Source organism: Takifugu rubripes, chromosome 3 (genome assembly GCF_901000725.2).
Source record: "Takifugu rubripes chromosome 3, fTakRub1.2, whole genome shotgun sequence".
Classification (NCBI taxonomy): domain Eukaryota; kingdom Metazoa; phylum Chordata; class Actinopteri; order Tetraodontiformes; family Tetraodontidae; genus Takifugu; species Takifugu rubripes.
The window spans coordinates 9,959,116-9,980,221 of record NC_042287.1 but is presented as its reverse complement, the minus strand read 5'-3'; the positions used below and the strand labels follow the sequence as shown (position 1 = coordinate 9,980,221).

Here is a 21,106-nt window from a genome sequence, read left to right as displayed (position 1 = left end):
ACTATCAGCTTTGTCACTTCCTGTGGTGTATGTAAGGGTCAGTAGAAGATCCCCTGGTCCTGCTTGAGGTTTATCCACCATTGCTTATGAGGGTCGGGCTAAAGCAGCCATAGAAACCTTGACTGCAACAGACAATGGAAAATAAAGGTTAAATACAAGGAAATGCTTCGAGACCAAGAAGCATTGTGGGAAATTGCTTCTCCTTGCTGAATTCAGAACATTTGAGTCTAAAAAAAATTAGGGGTTTAAAGAAGGGGAGTAAACCACTTCTTTACATTATGCAGGGTCAGAGGTCAGGGGCCATGTGCTCCCTAACCTTTACCAACAGATTGAGGAGTCTTCAATGAGAACCACAGAACAGCAAAGATAAGAAAAAGAGGAATTTATTGTATATCAGCTATTTACAGGTATGAACTACTTCTGAAAAGATTTGAAGACTTGACATTATTACTCATGAGTTGTGGTGGCTATATCCCCATGGCAACAATGGAACCACGGACAGGAGCATTTCCGCTTTAGTCCGCTCTTCTCCCGGCTCCCAGCCTGTCTGCTCAACTTCTCCCCATGTCAACAGTAGCAGCAACATTTTCTGGGGCGCGCAGCCGAAACAAACAAACAAAAAAAGCATGAAACTCAAAGACGAGTCTGGGGTTCATCTACCTCAGTGAGAGGAACCAGTGTTGGGAACAGCATGCAGAATGATGCCCAATGAATTCTGGATCAGGGAGAGAATTCAATGTGGGCCGTAACAGTGCGGAGCCTCACCGGGACAGATGTCGGCTTTGAAACCAGGCCGCAAAGAAAGGAAGAGCAAAAAAAACCAAAAAAAAAACAGACGCAGCACCAGTTTGCCAGCGCTTTGGGCTCTGAAGGTTAAGACTACTTTTCACATTTAACCGTACATTTCCCTGCGCCTCAGCAGCTGAGAGGATCAAGCTAAATATTCCAGTGTCGACGAGAACGACGCGTCAGCCCTGCAGGACGAGCTCCGAGAAGAACTCCGCCAACGGCGATTGAAACGAAAACAGAGGCTGCGGCAAAGTTCTCCAGGATCAGTAGTACCGAACTGCCCTAGAGAGAAGAATCACGTTTAAAAGATCAAATAAAAGCCAAAACAACAAAATTCCAGCAGATGGCGGTCCTGGCCTGGACAGCAAACACGCAGACGGATTCCTGAAAGTACCGTGAGAGCAGCGAGCGTTGCTCCAAGTGTCGCTCTGGTGCTCGTGGCATAAACGAAAACACGTTTCTATATACAAATCACATGTACCCACCATCAGTAGTGTCTAAATTAGAGCCAACAGAAAACAACAACACCCACCACAACATCTTTACACGAAACAAAAACGCATAAAAAAAAAAAGGGTTTGTTAAAATCACCATTTCATCATTTGCTCATCATCCGTCACCACCGGGTTTATGGCTACATCCATATCTGCTCGGCATCCCCCCCCAAAGAGGGCGAGCGCCCCAACGGAACGCCCTCCAATTTAAAGTCGGGACCCTTTGTCACGTCTCATCTCACAGTGATCATCAATACGAAAGTTTAAAAATATAGATATATATATATATAGCATCAAATAAATAAGAACCATCCCAAAAATGAGGATCCCTGCCACATCTCAAACCATCGCCAGGACTCGACCACATCGGCGACGTGCAACCTGCTGGTAAAGAAGCTACAGTTGTTTTTGTTTGTGATATATTCAAGTGAGGGATTACAGGAGGAGATCTGAGTGTTCGTGCTCGCCCACGGCAGCGCTCACAGTGGCCGTGGCTGCGTCTCAGGAACATGCATGGAGTCCAGACGACGTTCAGCCTCTCACACACACACACACACACACACACACACACACACACACACACACACGAAGACACGTGCACGCTCAACAGCAACACAGCTGGCGCCGCGTGGCCGAACAGTTAAAACCTACAATTTCCTTAAAATCTACTGGACGGTTATGTCCACCAGGGGGCAGAATTTCGAGGGCTAAATAAATGGATCCAAAAAGAGGGGATAGAAATCCCGTCACTGTACATCTGCAGTTAAATCCTGCAGTGGGAAACGGCGCAGAAGAGAGCGTACGTGAGGATATCGACAGTGGCAGAGTTGTAGTGATGTGGCCCGTGGAGAAAGGGTTGATGGGTAAAGGAGGGAGACACGAAGAACAACGGGATTCTCAGTAGTTTTGGCTAAAAAGGTGAGGTAGGCCTCGTCACAACGTGGACTGTGGCTTTAAAACTGGCAGGGTTTTCATCCGCAGTCTGTCTTTAGTGTTTGTTTCCTACGGAGGGTGGTCGAGGCGGCCGGGGGGCCGGGGCCGGGGCCGGGGCCGGGGCCGGCGCGCCGCTCGCCTCACATCTTGATGTCCTCCTCCACGCTGAGCTGAGACAGGGTCTTTTTGATGCGCAGGGCCGTCAGCCTGGCCGCTCCGTTGGCGTACCAGCACTCCCTCATGATCTTTCCCATGACGCGCAGGGCCTGCAGAGACCAGGAGCAACGTTCAGGCCGGAAGAACAAAAACAAAAAAATAAACACAGGTACAGACTATTCAGTGGTGAAAGTACCTCATAACTCTGCCACCAGTTGGGCACGTTGGGCCTGAGTTTCTGGTCACACACCACTTTCCTCATTTCCTCTATGGAGGGGTCGGAGGGCACCAGGTCGTAGTATGGCAGCTGGTACTCCTCGTGAATACCTGCAGGGAACGGAGGAGAGCGGCGCTCAGTCTCGGGCGAGCAGAGTCTTCCAGCTCTGCCGCTGCCTGTGGTTTTACCTCCTGCGTTGCAGCGCCGTGCGATCTCCCAGTACACCAGGCCCAGCGCGTAAATGTCAGCACACTTGAAGGAATCAAAGTGCTTCATGTTGATGGTCTCATCCAGAACCTCGGGGGCCATGTACCTGTGACAGGACAGCATGAGTCCAGGTCCCAGCATCAGGCTCCCGGAGCCCGTGGGTCCTTATTACCTTTTGGTGCCCACGCGCTGGTTTGGGGCGATGTCGATGGTATCCGTGATGGATTCGTGACGGACAGCCAGGCCCAGGTCAGCTATGGCGCACATACCGTTCTTCTTAACCAGGATGTTCTTTGATTTGAGGTCGCGGTGAGCAATGCCCGGTTTGCCTGCAGGGGAGCAGGTAGCACATCGTCAACTCTGAGCAGTAACAAGCGTGTTGGATCTAAAGATCCACTGTGCGTCGGGTCGGGTCGGCTCGGGTCGGCTCACCCTGAGTGCCCAGGATCTCCATGTGCAGGTGCGCCAGGCCGCTGGCGGCCGACAGCGCCAGTTTGATCATGCCCTCGATGGTGACGGAGTAACGGTTCAGGTAGTCGAAAAGGGAGCCGTGCTCGTGATAGTCGGACACCAGCCACAGCTGAGTCCAGGTGCCGTTGTCTGGAGGAGACGATGTGTTAGTGTTTAACGGACCCAGTTTGGCTGGGACAGCACAATCGCACAGGAACCTCGTTTAATGGCTGCGTTCTGGATAAAGCCCGCCTCCCTCACCTTTATTGTCGGCCGCGATGAATCCCAGGATGTTTTCATGGCGCAGCATGATTGTCTGGTAGATTTCGGCCTCTCTGAACCAGGAGCGCTCCTCTCTGGAGGAGAAGATCTTCACGGCCACGTCTCCGCCCCTCCACTTCCCCCTCCAGACCTCACCGAAGCGACCTTTTCCTATGATCTCCTGCAGCACGATGGTCCTGGCCACCGTCCGCTGCACAAACAAGGGCAAACCTGCAGGAAAAACAAACAAACAATGACTAAACTCTGTCACAGCTTCAGGCAGAAAGCTTTTAGGCCGCCACTACCTACTACAGTAGGGATTAAATCATCTGTGGTACTGACCAGAGCCCGAACCAGAGGTGGACATGTCATAGATGAGGTCCTGTAATGTCTTGTCTTTGGGCAGGTAAATGTGATCACAGGACGGGTCCTCCACCTCCAGCCTTTGCCGGTGGCTGTAGGCCCTCTGGTGATACTGGAAGAGGAAGACGCCGACCATCAGCAGCACACAGAGGAGGAACACCGGCCCGGCGATCACCGCCACCAGCTCCACAGGCCCCCAGGAGCTGCTGGCCCACTCTCCTTCCTTAGTTGGGACTAGTGCCAGAGGGACAGGAAGCCACAGATGTGAATGGGAGGAGCTTGAGCTGTGACAGCTCTAGTTTGTCTGGTGAACAAACCTTACCGGGAACTTTCAGGTCGATGCTGTTGCAGTAATCTTCGTAGCAGCAGTGTGTGTTCAGCAGACCTTCAGCACTCAGACAGTAGAACGGCTGTCCGGGGGGGACCAGGCTGTCCCGGTTGATGCAGATTCGGATGTGTTGCTCCTTCCTCTCCACATAATATGTAGACGCCATGCAGGCGCCGTCCGTCTCACACTCATAGCCGGTCTTCTCACAGTTGGTGCAGTTACAACGCAGTGCTGTGGTGAAAACAGAAAGTAGTTCAGCAACTCACAGAAAAACATCTGGCTTCGTCCAGCAGGGGGCGAACCAAGCGCACAGTTGCACCTTGAGCATTCAGGAGCAGCCAGACGGCCCCAGTGGCCCTGAAATCAGATCCTTCACTGCAGATGAACCCAAACACACAGACTGGGACGAAGCGGCCCAGTGGGAGGTATAAATGAAACCCAACAAGAGGAGAGCTCCTGCCCTCATGTCTCCACTGCAGCATTGTACAGGGCTCCTCTCCTTTATCCCGACAGAGAGCTGCCACAGTTAAAGCTAATGAGAGGCTTTTCCCCTCCTTTTGTATCTAACAAAATGCAGCTCACTCCTCCGGCACACGGGGACTTGTTAAAGCTCACACAATAGCGCTCCTGCTGCTGCTGTTGTAAAAGCACGTTGGTCATTCAACACTCCAAAAATGAGGTCAGTGCAACAAAATCTACACTAATAGTGTGTGCTGAGAAAAAAGGAGGAGAGGCTTGCCGGGAAACGGAGCGAGCAAGGAGCTACGGACTGATTAGATTTGGGGGGGTAAATGTGATTTTGAGTCACACACATGCTTCTCATTTTGAATAAGAGGGAAACAGAAACGGCTTCTGCAGTTCCCTGAAACCATAGAAAGTATAATTAACCCGAAAGGTTAAAAGAGAGACCAGCCTCAAAAAATACCGATCATTGCTCAGCACGTCGGGGTCGGGAGGTGACGAGCCCACGCTCGGCCTGTCCGTCTTACACAGAACTACTGCGGAACCAAACACGAGGAGGAAGAATTACGATCTTTATTTCCTGGTAAAAAGCTGCCCTGCCTCGCTTGGACCACTAACATCTGATCCAGGGAGGGAGATTTTACGAGCAGTAAGCTTTGACTAATCTGTCTTTTAATGGAACCGGGCGTTCAGTGATCCTCACTAAACCGGGCCGCCAGAACGGGCAAATATTTTAGCCCACAAGTTTGGTGCCTTCGTGGCTGTGTTTAAAAATAAAAAGCAAAGAAAAATAACCCCGATACAGAGATTACACCATCACCTTGCACCACCCAGGCCACAAACACTGATGCAACAGTCCTGCTGCTCCGAGTTCTGAAGATGATGATCAATGTGGAGGCATTTTCCACATGCGTCACGCTGTGCGGCGATTTGCTGAGGCCAGTGGACGGCGCGATACTGGAAATGAGGAACACTTTGGGTGAGACTGGTCATCTGTTCAGAATGTGGCCGTGTTCCGCTCCAGGAGGCGAGTTGGAAAGTGGCAGGAAATTTTGTCAGGCTGTGTCCAAATTCTGTAGTTTGCAAGCTAATGGAATTTCCTGCTGATTACACAGAGCTTTTGGACTGGGTGGGCCCGTTAAAGAGTAAAAACCACCCCTGTGTCACATCAGCTCATCTGGAGAACAGGTACGCTGGATCAAAACAGCTGGAAACCCTCCGATATGCAACATCCCATCCTGACAGCTGGATACAGCGCTTCACATCTTTATGGCCTCACTAAAATACATTAAAAAATAATATACCAGCCTGGGAGAACTGCTCTCAGCTCCAAGGCCTCACTTAATATGCAACCGCTCCCGCGTCATTTCCGCTCATGAACAAATCTGACGGCTATAAAAACTGTTCTTGCAACACACTCTTTCCACCGATGGATGCAATAAATTATCAACCACAATCTGACGTGAACAGGCGGGCCTGGCGTAGAGCCGGTGTGTGGCCAGACAGATGGCGTGCAGATAGACGCCGAGCATAGGAAAGCAAACACGGCCCAAAAAGGCACATTGAACCCACTCGTGGTCCCGGCTCAGGCCGTGACCCTGTGGCCCGCTAACGCTCACCAAAAGTGAGTTTGAGCGGCGCTGTGCACATTTCACAGGTCTGCGAGTAATAAGGCCGAGCCTGAGCGCGCACGGACCCGTGCATGTGCGGGTTTAGGGTGAACTGTGCTCTTGTAGCCACATAATTGGCGGTTTTTACACTGGGCCTTTGTGTGGAGATTAAGACGACATAAGGAGGGATCGGACCGGCCCTGCACAAACAAAGCACAGAGCAATGTGGTGGTGGCGGGGAAGGGGGGGGGGGGTCACACTTCTGCACGGAGCGGTGTGGGGGATGGGTGGTGAGCAGGGTGTTTGAGGGTAGCTCTCCACCAGACAGGATGGGAAGGGGGTAGGGGTCCCAAAGTAAGCGGGACAATGTGGTGGGGAAGGGGGCGAGCAGGGCCCCCCCCAGCTGCGAGCGGGGCTTGCCCGAGTGACCAGCTGTGACCGTAATAAAACCCAGTCTAGACTTTGACTTACAGGAGGGGGGGGGGGGTGGAGAGAAGGAGGAGGGCCGCTGGTAGAAACAATACTGGGAGCAACAATGTGGCAAAGTTCCGATCATTCCCGTTCATGTCGAGACAGGAAACGGCAGACGCGGCGCGGAAGGGATTCGAAAAAACACGAGTGCCCCTCGAGTATCACCCGGGTGAAAACCACAGCGCCGTCTCCTTCCAAAGGGCTTCCTGTGTACCCCCTCGGCGACCGCACGAGGTGCGCCTGCAAGCAGATGTGTGCGCGCGCGTGCGCAGGCAGCCAGTCAACACAGAGGTAGCTGAAACAATAAACGTCAGAGGGGGGAGAAGTGTGCCAGACGGCGGAGCGGGGGCGGCACGCAGATGCAGCAGTTTGATGGGGGTCCGGCGCGCAGGCAGACGGCTGCGCCGCGCCGATCTACGGGGAACGGAGCAGCATTACCCAACGGCAGTGGCTGAAACTGGATCCATGCAGACACCAGACAGAGAGCTGATCAAGACAAGCAGACGCCACCAGAGTGTGAGCGTGCACGCACACACGTACGCACACACACACATATACTCGGCACACGCTACATCCATGTCCTAATCAATGATAGGGGTAGGAGGAAAGTCATTACCTCAGTCTGCATCTCGGGGTCAGATTACTGATCTGTCTCCAAAGTGAAGCCTCTGGGGCCGAGGCTGCTGCCGTTTCTGCCAACCACCCCCCCATTTAGGCTACAGCCCATCCTGTCTGTGGTCCAGGATGGCTCTGAAAGGCAGACGAGTGTAAGCGCGGGCTCATTTGGGGCGGCTAATCAAATATCTGTCGGCATTGCGTTTGTAACGACCATGTACGCCTCAGATCTGTGTGCCAGTGCTTGGACCATGTGACTCCGAGCTTGTGATTAGGACTACAGCACAGATTAAACAATTCCACCCTTTACTCTCATTCCTCCTCCATGATAATAACCCACCCAGAAAGCACGTATGACACGAAAAGAAACTAAACCCCAGACACGAGTACTAATGCGTTTAGAACCGGTCAGAGCACAGACACCCAAAGCCCTTTTTAGTGGCTCTTCTCCTTTGGAAAAGTTCTCAAGGGTCAACGTTGATTTGCCTTCACGCCAGTGCTTTCTCAAACAACCCCCCCCCAGCCCAAACGGACGGTCTCCAGTCAGGAAGCGCGTGTTCCCAGTGAAGCTGCGCTCGATGCAGAAAAACCGCCCGTGTTACGGTCTTTGCCAGCACTTCTGCCAAGTGAGAGACGCCGTTCATTTGGAGCCAATGCTACTATAGAAGCGCAGGGCAGAGCACGGGGCAGGGGCTCTACATCTAATACTAGGTCGGCTCGCTGGCTAATACACCCTCGCGCTGCCTTTCCTGAGCAAAAGACTTCTTGCGTGGAGGCAAACCTCCGCCGGACGTGCATGAAAAATGTGACTCTGCTCCTTTTAACAGCAGATGACGAGGCAGAGCAGGTTTAACCTACATTCCAGCGACTGCGGCACAAATGAGCCGTCCTCCACAAAGCGGCGTGTAAGGGAGGGTTTGGCCCTGGCCGTGGACTCAGGGCTCCACTTGGTCTTGGAGGGTGCCTTCTTACAACTGTAACCACATTAGAGGCATAGCGTGGTGCCCCCCCCCCTCACAATAAACACAAATTAAACCCACCAAAATCTTCAGAGTAAAGTAACCGTGGACAGCTCGGGGTGAAACCGCCGGGCCTGCAGCGGCCACAGACCCCTGTGGGTAACGGAGACGGGTCAGACAGGGGTTGTTCTGTCTGCTGCACCAATTAGGCTGCCTCCAGGCCCGTGGAGGTCATTAACAACGCTGGTCATTATGGAGGGGGGGGGGACCACCACGCAACTGACCCGACCAGCTTGGTGCACGACAGAGAGAAACAGAGACACGTTCGTCTATATGCAAGTTTAAAAACAAAACGCAGCTCTACAGTTAGTGCCCAGTTTCCCTTAAAGGCTGCTGGAAACGCCCCCCCCCCCCCCGGCGACAACACCCCCAAACTTTCCCGTTTACAGACACACACCTTTGAACCCAATAAACGTCTGCCTCCTCGGTGCGTTCCCCCGCCTCTGATCTCAGGGCAGGTGTGCACATGTTCCAGTCTGCCTTCCCCCACATCATATTTGACATTAAACAGCACCCCCGAGCAACTCGGCTCAGCTCAGCACACAGACGGGTGTGGGCGTTTTCGGAAAGGCGGGGAAAGTCACTCTGGCTGATCAAATCTTTGCCCTGGCACAAATAAATGCGTGTAAATGATACGCGGGAGGCGCGAGAAGAAAAGCGAACGCGACTGTCTGCAACGGAGGAAGAACAAAGACCAGAAGCCTGTGATCGTGAGCGGGGGAAAGTTTTAGGACGGATCAGGAAGCTAATAGATCCGGATAGAACGATAGAACCTGAGTACGGAAAGAGAGTGCCAGGGACCCACCCTACCTCTAGGCAGTGTGGTTAACAGCGCTCATATCACGCCATTATTGTGTCCTCCCACTCGGCGTGCACCACGCAGGCCTGTAACGCCGGTGACACCAAGGACTCCTTCCTATGAAACCAGCCGGACACGATCACATGCCCAAAGCAAAGCGTCGCTAAAGAACTGTGGGCATATTATCATAGAGGACAGAGAATGTGGTTTAGCATAGCGCCAATTTTAGATTGGACGGCATTAGGTCTCGACGCGACACTTGGCCTCGACGCGACTCCCAGCAGGCTCGTGGGTTCTTTAAAAGACACGCAACACCAGCTGACCAGCATTACTTAATCTACACACACACGGGAAGCACAGTGGTCCCAGTACGGCTCCTGCGGCACGCTTGCAATAGAAATCAGACGTCAAAATTGCCTTTACTGTCTCGGATGACATGTAGGACAGACGAGTGGTGATATATCATGATGACAGCGACAACGGGCCCTGGAACCAATGGGAGCTGCTATCTAATGAAACACAAAAGCTTCGGTCTCTGATGATTTACACAGTGCAAATGTAGAAACAGCAGTTATACAACCGGCCCGCTTATTTAACCACATTCCATCTCTGTTCTTCTGGGTGATTCCTGTACGCAGCTGCCGTAACACCGTTTTAGGATAGAAAGGTGAAAGAACAGATTTTTTTGTCCCGGGAAAAAAGAAATCTTTAATGCAGGGTAGTTTTGTGAAAACTGGTCTGGGCTGAGGCGGCGTGGCGTGGAACCAAGCGTCAGCTGCTCCTGCAGTAAAGGGGAACTCAGGCTGAAGCGGCCCCATCACCGGCACCTCAAAAGCCCCCACTTGCCACATTTCCATCACAAAACACCCAGACTGCAACTCTGACTTCTGTCTGGGTTGTGTGAATAGGCGGCGGCCGTCACCCCCATGCCAGCATTCACTTTCTCGCTGGAGGCCACTAAGCAGCCTTTTCACTCCATACAAATGGACCCTATGGAGGAGCTGCCAATGTTTAACCCCCCCCCCCCCCAAAAAAAAACATTTCGTGCGCAAAGTTGACTAGGCCCAGAATCAAAGACATCTCCCCAGCCTTGAAAGCAGTAAGCCCAGCATGTGATAAAACTGTAGCCGATTCCAATGCACGTGTTTAATAAGTCATTACAGTGTTGGAGTCGCGCAAATCAGAGATAAGCAGTCACAAGCCTGCGAGAAATATTGTTTTGTGGAAATATTATTGCTAGCGCAACACTGATAACTCCAACAACAGCAGCAGCAGCAGACTGTAATTATCTCTCCACAATCTACGTGCCCACACGCCTTCAACGGAATGGCTGCAATTAATTCATCCCTACGGTTTACTACAGAAGCGCCGTGTTTAACTTTAAGCACTTTATTGCGCGTTTGCACGGCCAACATTAGCTGGCGCCTCGGCACCGACAGCCCACCATGTTGTTGTTGTTGTTGTGGTTTAGCGACACCGCGCACAATAACGCGACACCTCGCGTTTAATCAACCGTCAAACCCTGGAAGCCGAACACAAACAAAGAGAAGGGACCGGGTTGAGGTTCGCCCGGACCGCCGGGGTCCACTTGAGCTCCGCGCTAGCTTGATAAGAGTTAGCCAAATCCGAGCGCCATGACGACGCGCGACAACAGGCGATGCCCAGACCGTGAAAACACATCGAGACAAAAGCCGGAGAGGCGCTCCGCTCCAAACTTACCACTACCGACCGCCGCCGACCCGAGCAGCGCCACCAGCGTGAGGGCGAATTGTCTCAAAGCCATGTCTTCGGAATTCCCATTTCTTCACGGGGAAACGCGTCCGAACCGTCCGTTATCGACACGACCACAGTCTGACCGCACATACCACACCGCCACACGCACTAGCCAGCCGCGAGCCAGCCAGCCAGACTGGCGAGTGACGTCTTTAAAGGGGCGTGTGCGCGAGCGCGCTCGTGTTTTAAAGGGGAGGTTCTGACGACACGGGTGTCCTGCAGCCGCCGAGGTCACAGCTGTTTACGGCGGAGGGACGCGATTTATTTATTCAAAAAGAAAGAAAGTAAACAAGCGTCCTCTTCGGGCTCAAACAGCAAATACTATTTATCACGGATCGTAGTATTTTCGTTGTCCTATTTTCATTTCCAATTGTATAAATGAGGATTTATTTTTCTTATTAGCTGGTCAGGACTGCGATCGGTTGGATTTTTGTGGATGCTCCAACCAAAACTTGGCCCCTTGTGTCCATTTTCTGGAGGGATTAAGTGCCTTTCATGTTGGACAATAACGAGTTAAATCGTTGGACAGGTCATAATGTTTACAGATATCCATCATCATTTAGACACTGCAGTGTTGTGGTGCTGGTGCCTCTGTGAGGCCCCTCAGGCAGCTCCAGTTTGCTGCTGCGTTTTATTTTCCTCATCGTTATCAACCCTGGGACTCAAATTTAAAGTCAGCTTTACATTGTTGTGTAATCCATTTGGAGTAAGAAACACAGCGACCGTGGGTTAGATAGCACTAAGCTGGAGAGGATGAGTTTGGAATAAAATGCTGAACATTTGTCCAGGCATCACTGCATGCACCCATAATCAATTGATCACCCATGTCCCCACTACTGCTGGGGTCTGATCCGAGCTCCATTAGGCTCACTGACCAAAATCATCAAGAGTTAATATGTTTATTAACACCTATCGCCCTGTAGATTTCAGGGGTCCACTACAAGGCCTCTCTCCCCGGCTTATGTTATCACCCATCTCTTGGCTCTATCCTGGGCCTGATGGAGTCTCCTCTGTGACCCTGTCCAGTTTATCTCCACCCTTCCTCAGTGTACATTGTCAGCTGAACAAATCCATCTGCCTCCGCCGAGCCAGTTGGAATGATCCCACTGTGAACTAGAATACACAGAGGAGGGAAACAGACGGGGCAGTGAGATGGGCTTCTGGACTTGTAGACAGAGAGTTTGGCCAAGATACGCCAACACCCCCCCCCCCCCCCCCACCCCTCCTGCCCCCCCACCGTGTTAAAAATAACCAGCACTTCATCTGACCGACCAGACAGACTGGGGCTTTAAGGGAGTATTATCTCTCTGCAGTGTTTGTACAACAGCCCGTAAAGACATGCACGTGCTATGTTTACATGCAAGGGAATTACAAAAGCAGTGGAATCAGTTCATTCATTTTGTAAAGAAAAACAAAAAACCGTGGCAGATCAACAACCCCTCTGATAGCTCTTAAAATAAGTCTGTAGTTGCAGGACCGTCAAAAGGATCTAATTATTTATTGGTTTGAATATTGATTTCTCTCCCCCCCCCCCCCCCCCCCCCCCCTTCAATTTATCAATTTGGACAAACTGCTGCGAAATCCCTTTTGTGAAAATGAAATATAAGAGTAAAGGATTACATTGTTTACTACAGTGTATTCAGGCTTTTTTCTTGATTTATGTTTATGGTTTCCGGTCCAGAATGTCAGTATAGCAAACTTACGTAATGTGTATTATATTTCTGGCTTCCCCCTTGATTATTACATCTAATTCACTTTATTTTAAAACAAAAGCGAGGATACTATGAATCCCGAGCGCCACTGTAAACAAACTACAGTTTTTCAGCATACGTCGCCCTCTACCGGTCAATTGGCGAATTGCAAACATGGAAAAATGCAAGTCTTTATTTAACAAAAATAATACATTACTTTTGGTGAATAACTTTATACTAGTAAGGACAGGTATACAGAAGTATAAAAATATGACATGAAAATGTTGTGCTACATAAATGACTATATAAAAATGTGTTTTGTTGCTTATTGACAATACATTTGAATTACAGTATATTTACAGTGAACCCATTGGTGATACACGTCAACAGCGTCAATGCTGTCAATATAGTTTAACGTGCTAGTGCAGTTATTAAGTGATATTCTAGATATTTTAAATATGCTTACACAGAAAGTGACGTGGTTGGTTTGAGCAAGTTATGGAACTGTGTTTTCTCTTCAATTTATCATTTTTGCTCTCGTTAGAGAGGTTGGTTCTACAGATATTCTGAACGGTGGTTCAGGGTTAGATCATTGGTTTTAAAACTCGGTGTTTGCAGAGCTGATTATCAATCATTCAATTCGATAAAGCTCAGCATAGATTAGGAAAAATCTATGTTTGTAAAATACCTCCATTAGAAACATTTTTATACAAATGTTAAAAAACGAAAAGGGAAGAAAAACCAACAATAAGGAAGCCTTGGGTGCAATCCAGCAGAATAATGATTATTCAGGCTCATAGGGTTTTAATATAGTGTAATGCAGCGCAAAATATGCTAAAAACCTGACTCTGGTATCCTTGTTTCTCTGTTTCATCTTGATAAAGGATTCTAGATGTCCTGCTTAAGTTTGCCGATGATGAAGTCGCTCTCATGGTCCAGTTTGGAGAGCGTCTTCCTCACCCGCAGGGCTGTGAGGCGGGCGCCTGGTCTCTGGTACCAGCACTCCTTCATAGTCTTTGCAATGGCCATGAGAATCTACAAAAACACAGAGGCAAGTGTAAGCCAACGGGCTGCTAAACCACATGCATGCAGATGTATAGTGGAAGCTTTACTGGGTGGGACTGGAGTCGGTTGTGCAGACTGGGCCTCTGCTGATCAACGCACACCACCTTCCTCATCTCCTCAAAGCTGGGATCGAAGGGCACCAGGTCAAAGAAGGGAGGCCGATACTCTTCAACGATTCCTGGGACAAAAGACATAAAGGTGTGCATTATTTTAATTGTTAAACTCAAGAATTCTAAATGTTCATCATTACTGAAGTAGTCCCCATTCTAAAAGCATGGCTGACACTGATTTATTTATCCTGGTATAAGACAAAAGCTTAATTAAGAACAAATGGGGATATTTTCTAACCCAAACATAAAGTTCCGAGAGTCCCGCGTGACTAAATGTGCGCCGCTCATGTGTGTCGTCATGTCCACATGGATGTCTCCGTGGACTTTGTTCATGAGCATCTGGACTATGTAGCAGTGAGTGCTGACACCAGATAAGACTGTTTATAATTACTGCAGCACTAATCATGAGAAAGGATATCAGAGACAGCCCCAGACTGCACAAACAGCCCAGTGCTGAGAGACATGAGACGGACGGCCCCTTCCACCCCAGAGGAGGACAGAGAGTTTCAACATCATGGGTGAGGGGGAAAAAAGAAGATGCGGTTCCATTCACAAGCTCTCTGCACGCCGCGTCACCACTGGCCGCTGCCGTCTTACCGTTGACGATGGTTCGGCGGGTGATTTCCCAGAAGACCAGGCCGAGAGCCCAGATGTCGGTCTGCTTGTAGGACTCGAACACGTTGGTGCGGATGGTCTCATCCAGCACCTCAGGGGCCATGTAGCGTTTGGTCCCCACACGAGGGTTGTTGCCCACATCAAGGTAGTCCCGGGACTGCGAGTGGATGACGGCCAATCCTAAAGGGCAGAAATAAACAGGTGAATCTTGACTATCACCAATCCGTCGGGACAAATTATTTGGGATTTTCCCGTCCTCATCTCCGCGCAACCCTCACCCAGGTCAGCGATGCAGCACTGTAGGTTCTTCTTCACCAGAATGTTGCGACTTTTCAGGTCTCGATGGGCTATGGCGGGTTTTTCCTGTGAGCTGATAATCTCGGTGTGGAGGTGGATCAGCCCGCAGGCTATCGACAGACACATCCTCAGACAGCCCTCCGGTTCCAGGCTGCTGTACTGCAGGAAGTCGTAGAGTGAGCCCAGCTCGTGGAAGTGGGTGACGAGCCACAGCTGAGTGCTGGAATTCTTGGAGGTCATGTCAGAGGCTATAAAACCTGAAATCACATGAGATGGTTTGTTTCAACACGGCTCTTTTGTCATTGTGGTCTTGGAACCTCACAGGAACGTAGAAACGGACCCAGTATGTTGTCATGTCGGAGCTGCACCGTGTTGTAGATTTCTGTCTCTCTGAACCAAGATTGTTCATCCCTGGAGGAGAAGATCTTGACGGCCACATTCTCCCCCATCCAGGTGCCCCTCCAAACCTCCCCATACCTGCCTTTGCCTGCAACCAGAGCAACGAAGATGAGAAGTCGATCTGAGTTTAAACCGCAGTAGAAGGTGAAGAAGGAGACTCACCAACACACTCCACCAAGGAGATTTGCCTTGCCATGGTTCTTTGGACCAGGTATGGCAGCCCGGTCCCACTTCCTGATGTACAGAATTCATCATAGATTTCCTGCAGATGGAAATAATATGTAAATTCAGAAGAGTAGGCGGCTTCTCCTAGCGTTGCTGAGTCCTGACGGGCTCTTACGCCGTATGTGGGATCTTCTCCACGAGGAACTTTCAGCAGGGTAACGTCGTGGTCTTCGACCTTTGTCAGTCTACAACGTGCACGCCGGAAATACAAGCAGAGCGCCCCGATGCCCACGCCCACGGTTATGATCACCAGCAAAAAGGCCAGACTGATCCAGAGCTCCGGACGGTTGAGTACTGGGGGTGATGTTGTCGGCTCTCCATCTGAACAAAGAAGAATTCAGTCTTACTGTGCTATTGCGAAAATTATGCGATCTTGATAAAGCACTGAGACCGTGTGAGTCCGTGCATGACCGGCTTTACAGATGTAGACATTGTCCGCGTCAGCCACTAGGGGGAGCCAAATACGCCGTGAGACCATGTTGTTTCTATCTACAAATCTAATCTACAAAACTATGAATCTACAAACCAGTCTGTTAGAACTCTAAACTGTAGTCATCACACTTTGAAGGGAAATGTTTGGAAGAACCTCTCTTCCTGACCCAACCATGGAGAAGTTAGTAGCACCCCCAAAACGACAGATTTTCCAACACCCATCACAAAAGCGAAACATTGCTGCCATGTAGCCTTTTGCTTTTAGCCCTGCGTTTTCAAGAATCTTACAAAATATCTCCGTTTTGGGTACTGACTGATGTTCGGAGGTGGTGTGGTGAAGGCGTTGCAGTGATCATTCCAGCAGCACTTGATGAAGAAGCCAGGAAGTGCGCTGTAGCAGTGCTCCTTGTAGGTGCGCTTGGGGAGGCAACCTCGCTCCTCGAAGCCATGCAACCACGTGTAGAAGCAGACGTGTCCGCGGCAGGTCTGATTTGTGCACGTGCCTTTCCCATTCTCGCACGTGCAGATCAGCTTCTCATCATCCTTGGAGTCTGAAGTTGGAAAAGAGAGCATAGATCGTAAATAGCTTCCGGCTTAATGACTGTAACTGCAGCCGACCGCCAGGGGGCAGTCGCGGTGACTTGGCTTCTCTTTGTGGGAGCCTTCACGAGTGTTCATCAGTGTTGGGGGTGTTTGTCACAACTGAATAGAGCAGAGGGTTACATTTCTCTCACCTAGTTGGGAAGCAGAGATTGTCAGAAAAGCCGCGGCTATCACCCCTGTGAGCAGAGCGCAGCATCCCATCTCTGTGAAGCCACAAGAAAATAAACATAAACCTCCTCTGATATATAACAGCGATGTGTTGTTCTTCATTTGTAACCTTCTTGCAGCTGTGATCAGATAGCCACAGCCTCAACATTAGCGGCGCTGCTAAGGAGACGCCGCGCTGCGTTTAAAGCCGCCCATTCTTGGCTGAGGAAGCTATGAGGTCAAAAACAACAGACGGAGGGTCCAGTCTGTCTGCCTGAGCTGTAATTGCGCTGGGTGGGAAAACGGGGCCGACAGTACTCCACTGTGTCTGTGCATGTGTGTGTTGAGACTTTCTGCCGCTCTGTGCTGCTCAGGCTCCAGGCGTGTTGACTATCCTGCTCGCAGAGTAAATATTGATGGCCAAGCTTCCTGCCATTGAGAGGCCCCACCCGGCTGGCCGACCAGGCTCAGGTCTGCTCATTGTTTGGGGCTGCATAGCTGAGGGTCACGCGAGCAGGATGGCCATCAGAGCTGCACCACATTCTGCTTTCAAATTCTGCTTTCAACTGTTATTCAGGACAGAACCTGATGAAAGCAGCATTTTAATTTAATCTGCTGTCCCATCAATATGATCACACCCCAAAGTGTTTCTTTTGAATAACGTGTGCACTCGTACATCTTTATTTCCTATGATTTTATTAATAACTGTATAGTTCCTTTGAACAACAGCAGAAGGACATAACCTGGTAAAAGGAAATCACTTTAGTAGTAATAAGCTAAATACATTCACTGGTCAGCTGTTTTATTGACTAAAACTGTGCCCTTAATTATTAACTTAATTATTAATCCAAATTTAACATCAGGTCTAGCTTCTTGGTGCAACCGCAAAGGATGATTGCATCAATGGTTTAACGGCTGTATGTCACTTTTTACAATGCATTATGGGATGCATCATGTGCACTAAATAGGATAGAGCGATTCTCACCTAACATTAAGACAGCCCTAGAAAATGACAAAGGCTAATTATTTAGGGAGCAGGGAGTGATTATGGATTTTGTGGGTTGTTGCTGTATAATGTCACGTTTAGAAAGCCCCACTGAGGATCCACCTTGAGCATTTTAGCTTTTTCAATTTTCATTTTCCTCCCAGAAAGAGTTATGATTCCAACACTATTGCTGTGGAAAATGAAATTTCTGCTCATATCTTATTTCATATTTCATCATCTTATCTTATCTTGTCACGATTGCCCCGTTGCGCCTGAATTCAACTTTTTCTTAGGTTTAGGGTTAGGTAAATTAAACAACAAGCAACCTGCGACACAAGTTCAGACCCCACTAAAGAAAACACTGCCTATGCAGAAACCATTTGCTACATACGAAGAAGGTAAGCAGGTTGTTTCCTCACCTTGATGAATGAGATATCCTGTCAGAGTAACGTAACCTTTGACTTGCACACATCTGCAGTCGAAACTCTAGTTTACTGCGGAAATCCTTCGTTATGATGCATATTGCCGGACGAATGAATGCATAAACGACAGGAAGTGCTGCATTCTGTGGCGTGTCAGCAAGTCGCATCAAAGGTCAGATAATAAAGTAGAAAGTGACAACCTTCTGGGGAGAAAAGTGTTTGTCACAAAACCAAGTTTTCTTGGGGTTATCAAGAATTCTGATCAGTCCTGAATCTATGCGACTTCAGATTTTTTCACCACTTGGCAGAATATCAAATCTATCTTTAGAGTTTCCTCCCACACCGAGGCCCCCGCTCAAGGACTGAGGATTCACTGTGCTCTGATCTTTCTTGCAAAAACCGCAAGAAAAACATGTCTTCTACCCCGCTGAAGAGACACTTCCTGCAAGTGAGAATGATTAATCTGTGGGAATGCTGGAGAAAATGACTAAAATAAGCCTCTGCCCACGCTGGGCATTTAAGCTCGATGCCCTTCAACTATCATTCTCACATTTACAGGCGCACAGAGCAACAGTCATATCCTCCATCAGAGGTGTCCTGCCTGCAGCACTTCAGAACGCTTCCTCTCTTGGCTCTTTTCTGTTTGTCTCCAGTGTGTAATGACCTGTACCCACAAGACCTGGAGGGAAAAGATCCATTGTCATCTCTTCCTCCGATCTACAGAGTTATGGGAGGAAGCTCATGGACACAGATCTCTCATTCCATCAGAATGACTGCACATTACAGTGTAGATGGTGGGGGCGCGAAAAGCTGAGGTTGTGTCACATTGCCTCTCTGTCAGTGGAAAACGGGCGAACGCGTGGGTGAAACTGGACAATCAGACGTTCTTATGGTTTGTTTTTAAAAGCCTTCATTCACAAATCACAGCGGTGCTGCAGGATGAAACGGATCGTGTCTTCATTCCAAAGATGAGGCCGAGGATCAGAGGGCATTAGCTGTTCTCTGCATGCTCCCACATGCACATTTCGCACAATCCGGTTGAGCCCAGCAAAAAAATAGACAGATGAAACACTTAAGCAAACTGTCACACCTGAGACACCAGAACCCACAAGTGGGCTGCTATGAGTTGCTGTATGACTGCTCGTTTAGAAATCTCCACTGAGGATCCACTTTGAGCAGCTTTTAGAACTTTTATTTTCCCTCTCAGAAAGAGTTATTCCTACAGTGAGCATGATAACTTTATCTGGCGAGTCTAATACATAACAAGCACACTGTAATTATATGAAGCTGTGCGCAATTTGTTCCGTCTGAAAGGTAAAACGCATGTTGCGCAACTTTACACTTCTTGACCATAATGTACTCAACTAGAGGTAGCGCCACCTCTTCACATCTGGCCACATGTGATGCAGATTATCAGCCGATGTGGCGCTCAGACCCATATTTTCACCAAAATCCCAACAAAACCGTGTGATCAGACACAGAAAAGGGCTAGAAAGAACTCACCCGTGTGGCTTCTTGAACTCCACGCACGCACGGCAAACTCAGCTGCTGGTCCTCATTCGGCGTTCTCTGAACATTTACAGCAAATACACAACTTTCCTGATACCAAACAGCGGAGTTAACCCCAACTCTGTCCGCGTAAACGGTTTGCTGACTAATGTTTTTACGCAGCAATTTCACATCCTCCTTCTGTTTCTCTCTCTCTCGTTTTCGAGTTCAGGAGCAATAAAAAAAGATAAACCCGCTCTTACTCTGACCGTGGAGGCTAAGAGAGCAGGATCAGCGGTGCCCTGACGCTCCGACCAGCATCTCGGTCACTTTTGCGCTCATGAACCGACAACATGGACCACCGGAGTTTGGATCCAAACCAGTCCGATCTGCCCCCGAGTCCAGACTCAGCCCAAACGCGTTTCTCGTTGGCTCCGAGGTCTGATCTAAGATCGAGATTGGTGTTTGGTTTTTTTTTAATAGCAGAGAGTTTTGTCCCACCCTGTATTGTCCCTGTCGGGCTTTTCACTGGCCGGAATCTGTTCACAAAGTGGTTTTCCTGTTTCTCGCAGAACGTCTCATTTTCCTCTTTCCCCTGTGGACAGCTGTCTGCACTGCAGGAATGCGGTCCAAACTACCCTCCTATCAGACCCTGCTTCAGATCCCCCCAGCACATTTTATATCAGGGCAGCTGTCAAGTGTAAATTTTACGTGAATGAAAAAACCAACCAACCAAAAATTGTTCTTAAAAAGGATCAATGAGCAATGTTCAAATGCAGTTTAAATGTCATTACACCCCAAAATATGGATGATATTCCTCAATTTGCCTCTTTCATATCAGGTATGATCAAGCCTGATCTTTTGGATCTTTGAAAGCCTTGTTTCTCTATAAACAATTTCCTATTTTAATAAAAATGTTTGACTAGCTGATGTCTAACTGTGCATACTGCCCCCTGCTGGTAGGCAGCAGAGGATTAGGCAAGCGTCCTCATAAAACTAACTTGCTCATCTGGATGCCAGAAATGAAGACAACACCCACTCTGAATGTCCTCAGTTAAGATCGTAAATCGTAAATTGATAAATGTTTGCGCTGCATCGGCCTGTTTTCTGTGTGAAAGCTCATCCTTGGGCAGCGTCTGAGCGATGCCTCATGTCTAAAAGGGCCTCTTGGTCTCAGGCTCCATAATCTTTGCCCGAGAAGCAGCTGGGAGCTCTCACATCGGCCGTTACGCAGGAAAGAGAGCAAGCTGTTGTTCTGGCTTTAATCACAACTTATTTTTCTTTTTCAATCTCTGCGATTGCAAAGGGTCTCTTTCCCTCCAGAGACACCATTTGTTCCATAATCTATTCAAGAAGAGGAACTGGGAGATTGCTTCCACAGGAATTTTTCAGTTTTTCGGGCAAGTTTTTCTTCAGTCCTGTTTAATTGAGCCTAAAATAAAACAGTATTTTGATTGTTGATAACCCATAATAATCAATGTCAATGTTGATTTTGATCATGTGTTGTGAATTATTGCTAAATCTTCTGGAATTTCTTTTTTTTTAAAAATCAGGGTGAGTGAATGTGTTCCTTCTGTCGCCCAGTAAAGAGGAAGCGAGCCTCAGCGCTGCAAAGCTCAAAGGTCAGAGAGCCTCCGTAAGAACCTTTACCATGAAATAACCAAAGACAGGTGCCAGACT

The 21,106-nt window shown here is 49.1% G+C and overlaps 2 protein-coding genes across 4 annotated transcripts; both read right to left on the bottom strand.

Moving 5' to 3' along the window:
• Positions 1 to 367: 367 nt before the first annotated feature.
• Positions 368 to 11,103, bottom strand: acvr1ba (activin A receptor type 1Ba). Its single transcript, XM_003963167.3, has 9 exons — positions 10,894 to 11,103; positions 4,193 to 4,429; positions 3,850 to 4,104; positions 3,508 to 3,738; positions 3,229 to 3,396; positions 2,969 to 3,125; positions 2,778 to 2,902; positions 2,569 to 2,699; positions 368 to 2,482 (listed from the first exon to the last, which is right to left on the bottom strand). Exons 1-9 carry the CDS (start codon positions 10,955 to 10,957, stop codon positions 2,357 to 2,359), a joined length of 1,494 nt encoding a protein of 497 aa, XP_003963216.1. The 5' UTR covers positions 10,958 to 11,103; the 3' UTR covers positions 368 to 2,356.
• Positions 11,104 to 12,812: 1,709 nt separating this feature from the next.
• acvrl1 (activin A receptor like type 1) lies at positions 12,813 to 20,002 on the bottom strand. 3 transcript variants are annotated; one of them, XM_029834058.1, is made up of 11 exons: positions 19,690 to 20,002; positions 19,442 to 19,507; positions 16,516 to 16,587; positions 16,096 to 16,332; positions 15,465 to 15,670; positions 15,287 to 15,386; positions 15,066 to 15,212; positions 14,707 to 14,982; positions 14,411 to 14,608; positions 13,751 to 13,881; positions 12,813 to 13,673 (listed from the first exon to the last, which is right to left on the bottom strand). In XM_029834058.1, the coding sequence occupies exons 3-11, from the start codon at positions 16,583 to 16,585 to the stop codon at positions 13,527 to 13,529; spliced, it is 1,512 nt and encodes a 503-aa protein (XP_029689918.1). In that variant the 5' UTR covers positions 16,586 to 16,587; positions 19,442 to 19,507; positions 19,690 to 20,002; the 3' UTR covers positions 12,813 to 13,526. The 3 variants fall into 3 exon arrangements, with proteins under 3 accessions (XP_029689918.1, XP_003963217.1, XP_011620188.1); XM_003963168.3 differs by having other exon boundaries at positions 19,442 to 20,002; XM_011621886.2 differs by lacking the exon at positions 19,442 to 19,507.
• Between the last annotated feature and the right edge of the window lie 1,104 nt (positions 20,003 to 21,106).

What these genes read in the sequence shown, in the direction of transcription:
- acvr1ba (XM_003963167.3), bottom strand. Translation starts at nt 10,957, where the DNA reads ATGGCTTTGAGACAATTCGCCCTCACGCTGGTGGCGCTGCTCGGGTCG. An exon ending in GGAGATCCTGGGCACTCAGG is followed by an intron (nt 3,126 to 3,228) that starts GTGAGCCGACCC and finishes GCTCCCCTGCAG; the next exon opens with GCAAACCGGGCATTGCTCAC. An exon ending in ACTGGTGGCAGAGTTATGAG is followed by an intron (nt 2,483 to 2,568) that starts GTACTTTCACCA and finishes TGGTCTCTGCAG; the next exon opens with GCCCTGCGCGTCATGGGAAA.
- acvrl1 (XM_003963168.3), bottom strand. Translation starts at nt 16,585, where the DNA reads ATGGGATGCTGCGCTCTGCTCACAGGGGTGATAGCCGCGGCTTTTCTG. An exon ending in AATCTCTGCTTCCCAACTAG is followed by an intron (nt 16,333 to 16,515) that starts GTGAGAGAAATG and finishes TTCCAACTTCAG; the next exon opens with ACTCCAAGGATGATGAGAAG. An exon ending in GAGAAGATCCCACATACGGC is followed by an intron (nt 15,387 to 15,464) that starts GTAAGAGCCCGT and finishes TTCCATCTGCAG; the next exon opens with GAAATCTATGATGAATTCTG.